Consider the following 15387-nt stretch of genomic DNA (forward strand, 5'->3'; position numbering starts at 1 on the left):
CATTCAACCATGTAGGCTTTTTAAGAATGGAAGTGATTTGACAGTTTTAGGGCCCTAGTACTGACCAGTCCCATAGATACTTCACCATGTGCAAAAAAGACTTTTTAAAAGGGATTTTTGTTAGATGTAAATTTTTTAAAAATTTCAAAAGAATGGACAGCGTTACCAAGATACTACATTTTAAATTTTTTTAACCAGTTGAGTGGTCAGTATTTAAAAGTAGCTTTTAAAGAAAAATACTGCAGAATTCTGAGTTTATAGTGGAGCAACTTTCCTCCCACACCTCCTCCCTTTTTTTTGGCTACCTTGGTCAAGGTGTTGGGGCATAGCTCCTAGGAAGCTTGAGAGTTATAATGCTGCCCTGCCTGCACAAGTCCAGCTGGCATAAATATCACAGTAGACCTCAGAGCTAGCTGCACCTGTATGCCACCCTAGTGCAGGTGGAGGCCAGCATCTTTGGAGCAGAATGAGAGGTATAGGCCCTTTCTTCTGGAGTTGGACCTGGCCCAAGATTTTTGTTTCCTGCAGAGCTCTATTTTCAGGGATGATCTGTCTCCAGTGGAGTCGACTGGCTGGGGGCCCAAGCTTCACCCGTAGGACTCAAATTCGTTACTAGATTTTCCTCCCATTCTCCAATTTTGTCCAAAACATTGTGTTTTATTGATCATCTCTGGGGGTTGAAATAAGTCTTTGCCTACCTTCAGGGCTCAGCTTCCACTCTTTCCAAAATCTGGTTAAGATATTTTTGTAACAAGTGTTTTGTCTGGCTTAAATGTCCTGGTTAGTATTCCTTTGATCTTTCTGTTCTGTGAAAAGATTCTAACCTTTTGCAGGCCTTGCCTGTGGTACTAATCTGATCAAGTCCAGAATGACTATTTTGGCACTAAAACCTTTTCTCCTTACATTCACTCACTTTTCTTTCTATGTCTCAACAAATATATCTATTTATTGAGTTCATGACACCCGTGTTTTTAATGACATATAAATTCAGGTTTGGGAGATTGTGGGGAAGAAAGAGGCCATAAAATAAGAATATGGTGTTTTTTGTTTGTTTTCAACACCCTTTCAGCAGGCTGCCTCCCTGCTCCCTCCTACCGCCCCCCCAAAGCATTACGAAGCTGACTAATCCCACTTATTTATGTGAATTTTTTTACAGCTTCCTTTCTCCAAAGGGCTGCATCCTTTCAGTCAGCATAATATCTGACATTCTGGTTTTATTTGGGGCAGTAGCATGCCAACTTTAGGTAACAAATAGTAATTCTTTTCTAAACTCTTTTAAAGTCTGCTGGTCTCTGCCGAGTCAGAAATACAGGGCTCTGGTTGTGGCTGCAGCACATTAACGGATCCAAATAGAATCAGTAGGAGCCAAATATTCCATTGCCTATTCTAAATACCTAGTTTCACACTGTGATAAAATATGTAGCATATGACTAAGGAGATGGGGGCATGGTCATGGTTAAACATCTGTTAATGCCAGTGTTCTTACGGTGAATTTCATGGATCGTATTATTTTGGAAGGAATTCCGAACATGGCTGAGGGAAGAATGGGGACGCACTCTAGAGGATATTTTCCACGAGCATATGCAGGAGCTCATCTTGATGAAGTTCATTTACACTAGCCAATACGAGTAAGTGACTGTATTATCCTGCATGGGTACAGGGTGGTCAAATTTGGCTGGGCCTTCTTACTCTGATTGAGCTGTTCTATTAACTCTCTTTTTAATCTCTTAAGGATCTGTCTACATAGCTATTTTTTCCAGATTTAATAAGCTATTGACCTCTCGTAAATAGAAGCCCAAAACACAACATCCACTTCACCTTTTTAGCAGCTCTTCTTCCACCATGGAAGCACACGGGTAGTTAATGAACGAAATCGATTTCCTTGCCTACTCAGTAGGCATCGAAGCCTTGGAAGTAGACAAATGCTATTTTCAAGAATGCTCTACTGGAGCTGAATTTAGTTTTAAAGTGTCGCTTCACTTCCAGATACTACAAGATGTTTAAATAGGCAGAGTGTAAACCCGTTATAATATGGGCTACAGAGAACATAAAATATCCTCTACTACTGCCTGTTTGAATTATAGTGGGAAATAGAGGAGGGGTGGGGGAGAAATTGAATTGACCATGTGCAGTCTGTGTAGTGTCACAGTTGGAAGTTCTCAGTGAGATGAGGAAGAGGAGTGTGAAGGAAAGAAGTTGAGCAGGACATTTCCTTGGTCCAGTATTCCCCTGTCTTTCCTGATTAGAATGGCTCTGTCACTCCTCTGCACTTCCCAGCAGAGTGATGATAGTTTTTTTCCTCTGAGGCTGGATTTTTGAGGCTTCCATGTCCACAAGGGAATGGAGGCTGGGCAGCTCTGACGGGGCACCTCCCTTCTGCTGGAACTCCGCACGAATCAGGCCTAAGGAGCGTGACTAGATTTTGTAGTCCTGACCCAGTGGGGCCTGGGAAAGATGCTTCAGAGTTTCCAAAAATGTTACATGGGAAAAGAGTGAACCTTTGCCAGAATGCTTGAGGGACTGACCAAACTACAGTTTAGCTGGGTCCAAGTTGGTTCCACCCAACATTCATGATTAACTCATATTCTTAGTTTATCATCAATGGTTTCAAAAATCTTTGGGCAAGATTCAATTCTGGAAACACCACCAGATTCTTTACATTACAGGTGATCATCCAAATGGGGACTCTTTGGCCTAGTCCTTTACTGTTGGCCACATCAAAAGAACACCAAATGTATGCAGAGCAATCAGTCATTCATTCAACAGTATTTATTGAGCACTTACTATGTGCAGAGCACTGTACTATTCTATTTATTTGCTATTGTTTTAATGAGATGTTCATCCCCTTGAGTCTCTTTATTGCTATTGTTCTTGTCTGTCCGTCTCTCCCGATTAGACTGTAAGCCCATCAAAGGGCAGGGACTGTCTCTATCTGTTACTGATTTGTACATTCCAAGCACTTAGTATAGTGCTCTGCACATAGTAAGCGCTCAATAAATACTATTGAATGAATGAATGAATTTGATGGGCTTTGATGGGCTTACAGTCTGTCAATCAGTAGTATTTACTTAGTATTTATTGTGTGCTGCGCACTTGGGAAAATACACTATAATAGAGTTGCTAAAGCACATTCCCTGCCCACAGAGAGCTGACTCTCTGGAGGGGGAGAGAGACATTACAGTGAATACATTAAAAAAAAAATTAGTGATAGGGGAAATGGGAGTATATAATGGGAGAGCTTGATACAAGGTGATGGGGAAGTAAAGGAATAGAAAGGAGATAAAAATGGAGATCTTTGGAGTTCATAGTTTGGGAAGTCCTTATCCATATCAGCACAGATTTACTTCCCAGTCTTAAATCTCTTGGGCACTTTGCCCTCCCTATTCCCCAGCTGACTGGGGCTAATATGATCTAAAATGTCCTGGCTTTCTTAATTCCAACCTGATGAGAAAAAGAACTACATATAAATAACTACATAATGTTGGGCCAAATTCTCCTTTTCATGAACAGGACAGGGTTAGGTAAGAGCCCCTGTGATATAGCCTGATCTTAATCTCAGTCTCATGATAAGCAGTGGTTTAGAAAGTTAATTATATAATGCAATAAGTGTGACATCTGTCACATCTTAAAAAAAACAAACCCCAAAGCCAAGTCTAGCCTACATTGGGGTTTTTTCCTCTATCCTCATAGTTCTACACCAATAACTGACCTCTTTAGTTTCTAACTTTAGTCCTCCTGGCTAACCCCTGTCTTCCTTCTGTCTTTTCTTGCTATGGATATACCATTTCCCCTCCAGCCTCCCATATCCCCTCTCCCTAACTTTCCATCTCCAGCAGTTTCCCCTTCTGTAAATTGAAAAAAAGACAACAGAAGGTTCATCTTTATTGACCTGTGATTTCCAAATATTCACTGTTGATTAATGAATTTAAATTCCCTAATCAGGAACAGGAGGTTTAAGGAGCCAAGTGTAAACTCTAGGCAGCCTTTCTTTCACTTCCTCATTAAATATTTGAGGCTGGGATATTCATTTCATAGATCAGCAATATACAGAATCATTGCATGATGAGCACTTTATTTAAAAGGACTAGTTCATATGATGATGTACTGTCTGAAGTGCTGGACAATCTTTTTTGGCAAACCACTAGCTGAAAAACTTGGGCCACTGTGTAGTTCTACTGTTTCACTTTTCTAAGCCAACAATTAAGCCTCGTTTTGTCTGGTCACTGATGATAGTTTTTGAAGTTTTTCTCATTTTCTCCACCTTGCTCTGTTCTTGATCTGATCGGTCTGATCTCTTCGCCTTTTTTTCAGTAACTGCCTGACATATCGGCGCATCTTCCTCCCTCCTAGTAACCCTGATGACCTCATAAAGCCAGGTCTCTTCAAGGGAACTTATGGGAGTCACGGCTTGGAGATAGTCATGCTCAGCTTCCATGGCAAATGTGCAAAGGGGACTAAAATAACCGTAAGTATGTCATCATCATCATTGTCTTGGCTGGGCTGACTCTTGGGTCATTCTTGGCTCCTTTTTGAATGATTAACTACACTTTCTTTGGTAAGGCATAAGGGAGGCGTTGATGATAATAATATTGAAGGTATTTGTTAGCACTTACTAGGTGCAAAGCACTGTTCTATGCACTGGGGTTGATACAAGATAATCAGGTTGTCCTTGTTTAAGTTAGTACAGTGCTTGGCAAATAGCTTTCAACAAATACCACCATTGTTATTAGTATACCTCAACAGGAGACTAATGTTGATGTCCTTACAGATGAGGAAACTGAGGCACAGAGTAGTTAAGTGACTTGCCCAAAGTCACACAGCTGACAAGTGGCAGAGCCGGGATTAGAGCCCATGACTCAGGCCCCAAGCCTGGCCTCTTTCCACTAAGCCACGCTGTTGATCTGAGTCCATTTGTGATCATATATCTCCTCAGATATATATATGTATATAGATATATATCTGCTCAGATATCTAGCTCAATCTATTTATATAATATAGATATCTGTGCAGTACATCTTGTTCTCCTTTACTTTGAAGGCTGTGTTCTCGTATTAAGGTAAACTTGCCCTGTGGTACTCCCCTGTTTTGACCGACCCATATACGTTTGTGTAGTTGAAAGAACATTCTTTAGTTCCCTAATCAGATTCTAGTCCAGACACAAAATGAAAACATGGGTTATGACAGAACTGTTTGTTCAAGGAATAGATTGAATGGGTGTCAGAAAGGTAGCCAGAATAGCAGTTACGTTATATGGAGGCACCATCTCGAGGAGAAATTATTCTTACTAGAGTCTCTTAGATTGCTTGCTAATTGAATTTTACCTTCCCGCTGGGAAACAAATTCGCCTATCTCTTATTCCCAAGTGAGCATTACTTAACATCCTTGAGAACTGTGTATCGGGGTGGAGCAAAAGAATAGTTTCCCTTCAAAATTCCTGCATTTGCCGCTGAAGCAAACTTTCTTCCAGCAGAGAATCTCTCCTGGGTGGTGATAACCTCTCATTTACAGCACACTCCCTGTGTGCACCAGTTTCCAATGCCTAATGTAAGTGTCATAGAGGAAACAGTCCGGCCGCAGGTTCATTCTATCCTACCCCTGGGCTCAGTACTCTCATGATAATAATGTTGGTATTTGTTAAGCGGCTTACTATGTGCCGAGCACTGTTCTAAAGCGCTGGGTAGACATAGGGAAAGCAGTTGTCCCACGTGGGGCTCACAGTCTTAATCCCCATTTTACAGATGAGGAACTGAGGCACAGAGAAGTTAAGTGACTTGCCCACAGTCACACAGCCAAGTGGCAGAGTTGGGATTCGAACTCATGAGTCCTGATTCCAGGCCCGTGCTCTTTCCACTGAGCCACGCTGCTTCTCTAATGATATGTAGTTTAGGCTACTGTGGTAATGCTGCTGAGTATGTTGAGCCAAATTGTTTTAGTCTGGGATGTAGCATTTATAGGTTCACAGTTATTCTTTAGAAGGGTGAAATTTGTGAAGGAAAATATAGGACCCAGACGTACCTTTCCTTTCTTGCAACTTAACCCTTACTAGAATTAAGCAGTGTCAGAATGCCAGAAAGGTTGCTGGGCTTCCTGTCTTTGCCTTTTTCTGGGATCAGTTACTGGTCTAGTTTCCTGTATGTCCTCCAGGTGGGACATTTGCATTTCTGATTGACAGAAATTTTGCTCCTGATGGACTCTTCCGAGGCAGTATTTGTTAAGTGCTTACTATGTGCCCAGCACTGTTCTAAGCGCTGGGGTAAATACAAGGTCATCAACTGGTCCAAGTGTGGGGCTCACAGTCTTAAACCCCCATTTTACAAGATGATATAACAGGCAAAGAGAAGTGATTTGCGCAAGGTCACACAGCAGACAAGTGGCGGAGTTGGGATTAGAACTCATTGACCTCTCACTCCCAAACCCCTGTTCTTTCCCCTAAAGCAATGCTGAGTCAAGTGGTCAAGCGTTCTCCCTGATGGGTTTTCTATTTTGATGTTGGTCATCCTAGCACCTGGATTTACTTAGTCTGGTGCTGTCAGCATCCAGATTGTTGTATCACCCAAGGAAGAGGAAAAAAAATCCTCTTTCTTTTGGTTATATTACAAGCATCAACCTTAGTCTCCTGTTGAGGTTTACTAATAATAATGGTGGTATTTGTCGAAAGCTATTTGGCAAGCACCGTACTAGCCTAGGAGTAGAGACAACTACCATCTTTAAGCGGACGATTCCCAAAACTGTATCTCCAGCCTGATCTCTCTTCTCAGAAGTTTCATATTTCCTCCTGCTCTCGGGACACCTATATTTGGATGTCCTTTCGACACCTCAAACCTAACATCCAAAACAGAACTCCTCATTTTCCCTGTCCTCCCCATGATTTTTCCATCACTGTAGACAGCACCACCATTCTACTTGTCTCACAAGCCCATAACCATGGCGTTATCCTTGACTCATCTTTAAATGAACCCTGATATTCAATCTGCGACCAGCTCCTTTCGGTTCAACCTTCACAACATCATACCATCTACCCCTTCTCCTCCATCCAAGCTGCTACCGTGGTAATCTGAATACTTCTAGTCTGACTCGATTATCCTCTATCAGCCTCCTTGCTGATCTCTCTGCCTCCTGTCTTTCCCCTCTCCAGACCCTACTTTAACTGCCTGGATCATTTTTGTCCAAAAACCTTCAGTCTATGTTTCCCCACTCTTCAAGAACCTCTAGTCGTTGCCCCTCCACTTCCACATCAAACAGAAACTCCTTATGGGTTTTAAAGCACTCAATCACCTTGCCCCTTCCTACTTTGCCTCCCTGATTTCCCTCTTTAACCCAGCCTGCACACTTTGTAGTGTGGCCTAGTAGATCGAGCACAGGTCTGGGAGTCAGAAGAACTTGGATTCTAATCCCAGTACCTCCACTCGTCTGTTTGACCCTGGGCAAGTCACCTCACTTCTCTGTGCCTCAGTTCCCTCATCTGTAAAACGGATTGAGACTGTGAGCCCCATATGGGACACCTCATTATCTAGTATCTACCTCAGCACTAAGTGGTACATAATAAGCATGTAAAGTATCATTAAATGAAATAATTACCATTAAAAAAACCCCACTTTGCTTGTATATACCTCAGCAGTTAGAACAGTGCCTGGCATATAGTAAGTGCATAATAAATGCCACAATTGTTATTGGTATTACTTTTGCCAACCTACTTCTCGCTGTACCTTGATCTCATCTGTCTCACCGCCAACCTCTCGACCGCATCCTACCGCTGTTCTGAAATGCCCTCACTCTTCATGCCTGACAGTTACTTTCCCCACCACAAAGCCTTATTGAAGGCACATCTCCTCTAAGAAGCCTCCCCTGATTAAGTCCTCATTTCCTCTTCTCCCACTCCCTTCTGCATCGCCCTTTATTCACCCCTCCTTCAGCCCCAAAGCACTTACGTACAGGCCCATAATTTATTTCTTTACATTAATGTCTGTTTCCCTGTCTAGACAGTAAGCTCACTGTGGGCAGGGAATACATCTGCCAACTCTGTTGAACTGTACTCTCCCAAGTGCTCCATCCGATGCCCTGTGCACAGTAAGCGCTCAGTAAATATGGTTGATTGATCGTAGTCAGGTTGGACACAGTTCTTGACCCACATGGGGCTAAAATACAGAGTAGGAAGACTAGGCACTGAATCCTCATTTTACAGATAAGGAAACCGAGGCACAGAGCAGTTACGCAACGTACAAGGTCACACTGCCGACAAGTGGCAGAGCTGGAATTGGAGTCCAAGTCCTCTGACCCCCCAGGCTCATGCTCTTTCCATTAGGCCACACTGTAAACTCTTTGTAGGTGGAGAGCGTGTCATTTCCTTTTGTTGAACTTTTCGATCACCGTGCTTTGCACTTAGTGGCTCCTTGGGGAATACCGTATTACTTGTAGTAGCGGAGAGGGGCGCAGAGAAAGACCACTATCAGTTTTCTAACTTTTCAGAAATTACTTGGCTTATGTTCACTAAGACTGTACAGTGGTAGAAAGAGGGTAGCAAGAATTTGCGTGAAATGGCCGAGGGAAACTTGCAGGCTTGTGGCAGATCTTTCCCTGAGGTACGGGGAAAAAAAAAAAAAAAAAAAAAAAAAAAAAAAAAAAAAAAAAAAAAATGGCGGTTTACTGATGATAAATATGGATCTTTACTGCAGAAGATTCTTAGAGGACTGGATAGGCTATTGAGAGGTCAACTTCTGTAGTCCCATGCCTCCAGGGATATCTGCCCTTAAATCATCCTATAAATAGGGAAAAGAAGTGGATCTGTGTCTTTCAATACACTGCTGCCCCCTCATGTAGGGGAGGGATCCTAATGGGTTATTCAGTATTCCTTCCTAATCTGCCAGTGATACTAATCACCTTGCATTTTCTTAGGCCTTGCACAAAATGATTCTCAGATGCTGAGGGAAGAGGAATCGACCTAGCGGTTCATGATGACACTGTTAGATTTTCCAATTTCCTCTCTCGAGCTACTACCGATTCACGTCACCAGAAGAGTGCCTTCAGAAATCAGACTGCTTATAGTGCAAACTAGAAGGTTTAAATGGCTTCTAAGAGTTTCTGCAATTGCAGAATTGTTTAAACATGCAAGTAGGACACCCTGTGTAGAAACCATGTTGGGTCATTCAACAGAGTCAGTCAGTCGTATTTATCGAGCGCTTACTGTGTACAGAGCACTGTACTAAATGCTTGGGAGAGTACAGTATAATAGTATGAGATACATTCCTTGCCCACAATGAGCGTACAGTCTAGAGGGTCAGCAGAGGCTGACTTGAATAAGGAATTAGGGAGAGCCTTCTGGCAGGCATATCGTCTCTGGTTTCTCTTTAAATCCATTTCCTGCCGATTGCTCCGTCATCCTTAGGGAGATCCTAATATCCCGGCTGGGCAGCAGACAGTGGAGATTGATCTCATGCATCGCATCCAACTGCCCGATGTGGAGAACCTGCGGAATTTCAACGAGCTGTCGCGGATCATCCTGGAGGTGCGGGAACAGGTGCGGCAGGAGCAGCAGCGGGACGGGCAGGAGGCAGAGCAGGGCCGGCCTCGGCAGAATTCCCGCGAGCCCCAGCCGGGGCCTTCCCATCAGAGACCCGAACACCCGGCCCGGGGCGCCGAAGGCGGCAGAGCCGAGAGCAGGGCGGAAGCTGAAGGAGGAGCTGCAGCTGCAGCTAAAGAACCGGGACGGTCTGAAGCTGGGCAACCCTTTGTGCTGCCCGTCGGAGTGATCTCCAGAAACGAAGACTATCCTCGAACCTGCAGGATGTGGTAAGAACCCTTGGACAGCTGTAGGATAGGGAGGTGGGGTGTCAGGAATCGGCTCACACTAACTAAACCCAGGTTGTCAGATAAAGTAACCAGTCGATCTGTCAATAAGGGGAAGACTCTTTTGGAGTGATTAGCGACCTGGTGGTGCTCAGTTAGGGTCATATACTTGGCTCTGGGATCTTGAAGTCTTTTGTAGACAGTGGTGGTTCAGCTACGTTTCTCCTCTTGAGCCCCATTCCTCTGAAATTCCTACTGTATTGAGTAGATAAAGCATGGGTACTATATTTTCCATACTATATCCTACTATTATATTGAGATGAAGGCAGTTGATGCCTCTGAAACTTGGACCGCTCCCATATTAGTCTGAGTTAACACCCTGCAAGAACAATGTGGCTACATCGATGATTGTTTCATTGGGTTGTGCTCAAATGATATTCATTCAGTTCTTCCCTTAGTCTCTCAACATTCCCATGCTCCCATTTTTACTGGCCTTCCTGCGTAAATCTAAAATCTGAGTGTCCAGTCTGGACTGGGCAAGTGCACTGGTGAATAACCAAATGATTAGGGCTATGATTTATTTTTTACGGTGTTTGTTAAGCAGACACTCTACTAAACATTCTTGTATACCTCTTTTAGTTTTGTACTCCGTTGCACTCTTTCAAGTGCTTAGTACAGTGCCCTGCATCCATTAAGCACTCAATAAATCACATCGATTGATAGTTTTACGTTTAAACAGTTTTGGAGAAAGAGATGAAATCACTTCTTCCTATTGCAGCTGGGTAGCCAGTGTTCCCGGACTTGGAGTGATGCATCTTGGACGCCTTCCAAGCCCATAAGAGTACACGCAAACCATCCACTCTCAGCCGCTTTCTTCAAGTGCAGACTTCTAGAATGTTTCCCCTCTGTGGGATTGTTTCTTTTTCAGTTTCTCTTCAGGCCTTGCCCATAGCCAGCATTTTCCCCCAGCTGCTACGTTTAAATCACTGTGTGCCTCAGGTTGCTCCTATGAGAGTAGGAGGATAATCCAACCAGCCCTGTCCTTGCTTCCCAGGCTGTTGAAAATATCAGTTAGTGTGTGTCAAACAGTTTGAGCTTGGCAGAGGAAAGGCACTATTTTAAATGAAACCATAGCCAGAGTCTTTCACACACACCCTCAGCTGCCTCGCTTTTGATCACTCCTACTTGCCGACCTTCCCAGTGATTTCAGTAGTGAATACCATTCTATTTTTAAAATTCCTCTTTTGTTTATTTTGACAGCCTAGTTCCACCCCCGTTATTACCATATAACTATTTGGCTTTAATGACCTAGAGCCTAGAACACTGGCTAGGAACTACAGGTAATAGGGTCCCTATTTTACTGTAGTCAGCAGCTTCGGATGCATCTTTTGCTAACTCCACTGTAAGTTTACTATGGTCCCCATTGTGGTGCATGGATGGGAAAAGTGAGGGTTTTTTCCAGGGAGGAGCAGAGGCAGAATCCATGGGAAAAGCTTTCACCGTAGCTGAGGCTTTGGAAAAATTCTGGAATAAAATGCAATTCCATAGGAATTACTTGCCTCCCCAAAGTCCTGCCCCAGTCGGATTCTTGCTTTATTCACACATCCCTTGGTAGTGTGGTCAGCCATCTTTGACGTAACTGTGCAGAACTCATAATTATCAGACATCACCAGGTTATTCTTCAGGCAGGAAGTCCTCCGCCTCAGCCCTATCATGGGAAACAGTTGTTCGTCCTTCTCTTTGTACCATCATGGGTCAGTGACCATTTGTCACCCAGGAGTAGCGCTGTGCACTCTTGAGTAAGGATGAACTCCCCTAAGGAGGTGGAAAGAATGGCTCAGACTTTGCAGAAATTTTCCTGGAATTTCAAGTTTTCTGGGATTTTTCTCATGGGGTGGCATTCCTAAAGGGAACATTCCTGAAAATTTCCCAGGTATTTCTAAACTTCCGTACAGTGCAATCAATCAGTGGTATTTATTGAGCGCTTACTATGTGCAGAGCGCCGAACTAAGAGACCAGATCAATCTCTTCTCAAGTTTGCCAGCGCTGACAGAGTGCAGGTCTCTTCTCCCAGTCAAGATTTGTCATAGATCCTTTAACCCTTCTAAAGGTCATCTTCCAAAGCACCTAACACAGTTGCAGCCATGACTGACTGTGGCTGAACCAGAAGGCCTGGGAGGAAGTGATGGAGGAAGCCAAGAAATGGGGCAGCACTTCCGGTGGCCATGGAGGCAGAGGGAGAAATATTATGACCTGAGAAGGAAGGGTTGGTCAAGCCAAAAGGCATCCCCTAACCAGGGTCCAGAGATGCTGAGGTGGTAAAAGAGGCTGATACGGAGAGGCCCACAGATCATCCTGCCTGAGCACTGAAGGAAATGTGGACAGTGCACGCTCTCTTTCCCGTGCCTGTCTGCCCCAATGCGTGTACTCTGTGTCCCAGAGACCCAAGGAGACCACGACCTTGTTCCATTTTTAGAGATTTATAGATAGAGGAGTTGGCACAATTGGGATCCAGACTGCCACGTCCATTAACCTCTGAACTTACCGTCTGTGGATTCACTCTGTCCCCTGATGGGCGAGGAGGGTGTTCTCAGTCTTTTGTCAGGTAGTATTAAAGGCAGTTGAGCTGGGCCTCCAGCTTAATCTCAAGTTGAATTTTTGTGCCCCATGGATGTGTGGAATATTCAGGCCTCACGTTTGCCAAGGAGCGAATAATGGTTGTTCTTAAAGACTTCCTTTCATGTTATTACTTCTCTCTCTCTCTTTTTCTCCCCTCTCTCCCTAATCTTTTTTCCCCCACAGTTTCTATGGCACAGGCCTCATAGCCGGACATGGCTTCACCAGTCCCGAGCGAACCCCAGGTATCTTCATCCTGTTCGATGAGGATCGTTTTGGATTCATCTGGCTGGAACTGAAATCTTTCAGCCTTTACAGCAGGATCAAGGCCACCTTCCAGAATGCTGAGCCCCCATCTCCCGAAGCCTTCGATGAAATGCTCAAGAACATTCAGTCACTGACAACTTGATGAGTAGCCACCCACTGGCAAGAGAGGATCACTGGAGGCTTGGTCATCTGATCTCCTTCACTTGTTAAGGAATGACGTGAGGCTTTTCCTCCCTCCCCACACCCCGGTCCCGGTCCATGTAATACCTATGAATGGAAGCAGCATGCACTTTTGAAATAAGGCCTTTTTACCAAAATGCACACTTTATTGTCAAAGGAGTATAAATCCAACCTCGCTTCCTTGAACTATTTCACATAGAGAATGTAATATATATCTGTAAATTGGCCAATAACCCATGGAGGGGGAAATTGAGCATGTCACCATTTAAAAAAAAAAATCAGATCAAAGCAAAATTGAAGTGATCTAATCCCTTATCTCTTGCCATTTCCCAAGGAAAATGTAGCATTCTTCAGGAAAATTTCTAGCTTGTTGCCTGAGTTCTTGCAAAAGCCAATTTAAACCTTTTTGAAAAGAGTTGATTGAAAAGCAAAGTGAGCCCCAAAATGGCTTCATCGTGGACAACACACAAAGATAATGGCATGGATCGAGGAGAGGAGTCTCAAGCAGTAGTTCCCTAAGAGGAATTTTTCAGCCTGGTTGTGCCAACCAAAGCAAACATAATGGTCATACGAATCCATTCAGTCTGGGGTGAAACGTCAGATTTTGGATAGGAAACCTGGGCTTTATTGCCAGCTCTTCATTGACTCATCTGGATCTTGAACAAGGCACTTCACCTCCTTGAGTTCCCTCCACTATATTTTTCATTAGATAATGTCATTAAAGCACTCTGACTCTGCCTGCAGACACAGTAGTTACAGTTATTTATCCAGGCAGCATCCTTCTAGTCTGCTTGTTCTCCAAATAACTCCTAGATTTGTCTTCAGAAAATCCCTGTATCCATTCACCTCCGTGTCTTCCCCTACAATACCTACCAATGTATTAATTTTGTATACACCCTTGCTAGAGTCTCTAAATGATATGAAGGGTGTTTTGGGGTAGTCTTTGGGTTGGTGTTAGACAACTATGGCCTATTTACAATTTTAATACTTTCAGATTGACTTTATTTTCTGGAGTTTTTAAACCATTTAAACAGAAGCAGGAAAAAAGGCCTTTTTCACCGTCAGTTTAAGCATCCATATTTATATTTACATATATTGTAGTGACCCCAAAGGAGTTTCAAAATCCACTGCCCATCCCCACACTTAGAGACAGAACTAGATTGCATGTATTCAAAAAGCATGGGCACCTTTGGGGAGTACTAATAGAGTACTTCTTGGGCCCTCCTAACTCTCTATGAAAGGACTATTGCCGGTCTTTGACAGCTTTCTGGCTGGCATTTCCAGCCCGATCAGGATCATTCTGACCCTCCAGATTCAGCCCACCATATCCTCTTCTGGCGAACCATTAAGTTTGAATCATTTAATCCTGCACATAGATTGAAAAGTGAGTGCCAGTGTTTCTCCTCTGCTGCTTCCATAGAGAGGGCCACCACCAGCTCGAGTCTCTGTGTAGTTGCATGGAGAGCTAGTGGTTGTCTCTACCTACCTGGAAAAGGCAGAAACGTAATTGGGGACTCCATGTCGTTTTACATCAGTGAATGTGATCCAAAAGGGCATTTCTCCGCCAATCCTTCCAGCCCTATTAAAACAGCATTTAGGGTCTTCATCCCTGATCACAGATCACGAAATAGCAAATTTAAAAGATTTGCAAAAGCCTTTACTCAACACCCAGAGTGTAGGGTGGAAACCAGAAGTTGTGTGCTTGAGCTAGCACGCGCTCCCTCTGCCCTGCAGGACTGATTGATATTTTTTTTTTGTCTTTTATCTCAAGTGCTATACATTTGTACTTATGTAATCAACATTGCATACCTAAGGAGACTCAAGTGTATATTGAAACTGTAGTGTCTTTCCACCCTAGTAAAGTCCAATTGATGAGAGATTTTTGAATTACAGATTGATACTTCATAGATTCTCAACTCCTTTAGGTTCATACTTTACCATATATGTAGAAATAAATTTGGATGCATACATTGTTCAGACTGGGACTTCAGAAAAAAGAATATTCAAAAAATTGATCAAGTAATCAAATTCTTGAGACCAAATAATTAGTTACAGAAGTATTTATTAAAAGGACATCTGCTTAAACTAGCCTTTCCTTTCAGTCTCTGCTAGGGTTGCTGAGAGCTAGTGCTTAAGGCTTGCGGTTGGCTATAATTAGTAGAGGCCTGGGATGTTGAAGAGCACTAAAAGTAGTCACTCCTACTTTTTTAAGAGCCCAGAGGAGGGACAGAGTGAGTTAGCTGAGACTTTATCTAGAGTGGATCCTTAACACTGGGGATCCACCCAAGTTGTTTGGAAGAACAAATTATTCTGAGGGTATCCTTTAATCTTCCTGTGCTATTCGGATCGTCTCTGGTGACCTGTGTGAGAGATAGTAGCATGGGCAATCACCAAATATGCATGTGCAAATATAATCCCAGACACTAAGCAGTTGTAGAAATAGTATTTATTAAGCTCCTACTGTATACAGAGCACTGTACTAAATACTGGAAGGAAACACACAGGTGGGAATTCAAACAGTCTTTGTCCCTCCTGGGGTTC

The 15387-nt window shown here is 43.4% G+C and overlaps 1 protein-coding gene across 3 annotated transcripts in view; it reads left to right on the top strand.

Moving 5' to 3' along the window:
• FBXO31 (F-box protein 31) overlaps positions 1-14933 on the top strand; it is a 53440-nt gene extending 38507 nt beyond the window's left edge. For all 3 annotated transcript variants that reach the window (XM_029074937.2, XM_029074938.2, XM_029074939.2), the window contains 4 exons: positions 1519-1628; positions 4312-4465; positions 9383-9786; positions 12586-14933. In XM_029074937.2, coding sequence (XP_028930770.1) covers positions 1519-1628; positions 4312-4465; positions 9383-9786; positions 12586-12808 — 891 coding nt within the window. In that variant the 3' untranslated portion in view covers positions 12809-14933. The remainder of the gene's footprint in view (positions 1-1518; positions 1629-4311; positions 4466-9382; positions 9787-12585) is intronic.
• The last annotated feature ends 454 nt before the right edge of the window (positions 14934-15387 follow it).

Source organism: Ornithorhynchus anatinus, chromosome 11 (genome assembly GCF_004115215.2).
Source record: "Ornithorhynchus anatinus isolate Pmale09 chromosome 11, mOrnAna1.pri.v4, whole genome shotgun sequence".
Taxonomy (NCBI): domain Eukaryota; kingdom Metazoa; phylum Chordata; class Mammalia; order Monotremata; family Ornithorhynchidae; genus Ornithorhynchus; species Ornithorhynchus anatinus.